General features: G+C 63.2%; 1 protein-coding gene across 1 annotated transcript; it reads right to left on the bottom strand.

Moving 5' to 3' along the window:
- Window positions 1-604: 604 nt before the first annotated feature.
- LOC135233900 (uncharacterized) lies at window positions 605-1,906 on the bottom strand. Its single transcript, XM_064297854.1, has one exon. It carries the CDS (start codon window positions 1,904-1,906, stop codon window positions 605-607), a length of 1,302 nt encoding a protein of 433 aa, XP_064153924.1.
- Window positions 1,907-2,135: the final 229 nt, after the last annotated feature.

Below are 2,135 nucleotides of genomic sequence, written 5' to 3'. Positions count from 1 at the left end.
AGAAACACAGAGGAAGGAAAAATTGGAGCTGACTATCTGGTTGGTCTATAATGTCTGTTGATAGTTCTCACTCATATGATGAAAAACTCTTGAGTGATTAGTTTAGTATATCTACTAGCAGACTTGGTAGCAGACCTCGGCTAGCAGTCATAATATCCTTCTCTTACAGAAAAGAACAAAGCCATTTTGGTCTCAAATATAAGCTTTCTCTGTCCCTGTCTTTGAGTCCCATACAGCTAAATGTGTATGCATGCATCAACCTGGAGTTAACTATCCACGTTAACAAACAAACTGAATCCCAGCAACATGACTGGCATGCGGAGAGGGACGGAGGAAGGAAGGGAGGGAGAGGGAGAGGGAGGGAGAGAGAGAGAGAGAGAGAGAGAGGGAGAGAGAGAGAGAGAGAGAAATTGGCCAGGGAAAAGAAACAAACGTCAAAACGTAGAAATGTGGTTGGCCGTTGATTTATATATGTATGGTTTTTTTGGAAGGAGGCAAGGAGAGCTTGTGCGGGGGTTTCAGGGAGATGTGCGGATAATGCATACCATTCCCCATTAGAGGCACAAATATCAAGCCCTATTTGCTCAGTCAGTTTAACCAGGAATTACTGCGGAATGGGAGTGCAGGTGGGCATGGGAGGTGGTGCAGGGGCAATGGAGTCAGCTATGGGAGGCGGTGCAGGGCAGGCGATGGGAGGCCAGGTGCAGGGCAGGGCGATGGGAGGCGGTGCAGGGCGGCGATGGGAGGCGGGCAGGGGGGCGATGGGAGGCGGTGCAGGGCGGCGATGGGAGGCGGTGCAGGGCAGGCGATGGGAGGCGGTGCAGGGGCGATGGGAGGCGGGGCAGGGCGGGCGATGGGAGGTGGTGCAGGGCAGGCGATGGGAGGGGTGCAGGGCAGGCGATGGGAGGCGGTGCAGGGCGGCGATGGGAGGCGGTGCAGGGCAGGCGATGGGAGGCGGTGCAGGGCGGCGATGGGAGGCGGTGCAGGGCGGGCGATGGGAGGCGGTGCAGGGCGGCGATGGGAGGCGGTGCAGGGCGGCGATGGGAGGCGGTGCAGGGCGGCGATGGGAGGCGGTGCAGGGCGGGCGATGGGAGGCGGTGCAGGGCGGGCGATGGGAGGGGTGCAGGGCGGGCGATGGGAGGCGGTGCAGGGCGAGCGATGGGAGGCGGTGCAGGGCGGGCGATGGGAGGCGGTGCAGGGCGGGCGATGGGAGGCGGTGCAGGGCGGGCGATGGGAGGTGGTGCAGGGCGGCGATGGGAGGCGGGCAGGGCGGGCGATGGGAGGCGGTGCAGGGCGGCGATGGAGGCGGTGCAGGGCGGGCGATGGGAGGCGGTGCAGGGCGGCGATGGGAGGCGGTGCAGGGCGGGCGATGGGAGGCGGTGCAGGCGGGCGATGGGAGGCGGTGCAGGGCAGGCGATGGGAGGCGGTGCAGGGCAGGCGATGGGAGGTGGTGCAGGGCAGGCGATGGAGGCGTGCAGGGCAGGCGATGGGAGGTGGTGCAGGGCGGGCGATGGGAGGCGGTGCAGGGCGGGCGATGGGAGGCGGTGCAGGGCGGGCGATGGGAGGCGGTGCAGGGCGGGCGATGGGAGGCGGTGCAGGGCGGGCGATGGGAGGCGGTGCAGGGCGGGCGATGGGAGGCGGTGCAGGGCGGGCGATGGGGTGGGCAGGGCGGGCAGTGGAGGGTGCAGGCGGCGATGGGAGGCGGTGCAGGGCGGGCGATGGGAGGAGGTGCAGGGTGGGCAATGGGAGGTGGTGCAGGGCGGGCGATGGGAGGTGGTGCAGGGCAGGCGATGGGAGGCGGTGCAGGGCAGGCGATGGGAGGCGGTGCAGGGCGGGCGATGGGAGGCGGTGCAGGGTAACCCCCATTCTGCAGTGCCTGCACGGAACGATGAGTCATCAAATTCATCCTCTCACCCTTTACGCCCATTTCTGTCCACCGCTTCTCCTGTCTCATAGTCTTTAAAGCCAGCAGAGTGTACATCAGCTTTTCCAAAGCCAGCACAGCCATACGTCACTGAAAAAGCACGAAACCGTGCAGACCCACGGCGCAACTTGGTGAACTATATTTTTTGGTTGATTTTACACGCTCATATACATCAGTTGGTTCTCTCAGAATTCTGACTGATAGGCAGGTC

Source organism: Anguilla rostrata, chromosome 11 (genome assembly GCF_018555375.3).
Source record: "Anguilla rostrata isolate EN2019 chromosome 11, ASM1855537v3, whole genome shotgun sequence".
In the NCBI taxonomy this organism is placed as follows: domain Eukaryota; kingdom Metazoa; phylum Chordata; class Actinopteri; order Anguilliformes; family Anguillidae; genus Anguilla; species Anguilla rostrata.
The sequence above is the reverse complement of the archived record's forward strand: the minus strand, read 5'-3'. Positions and strand labels throughout refer to the sequence as shown.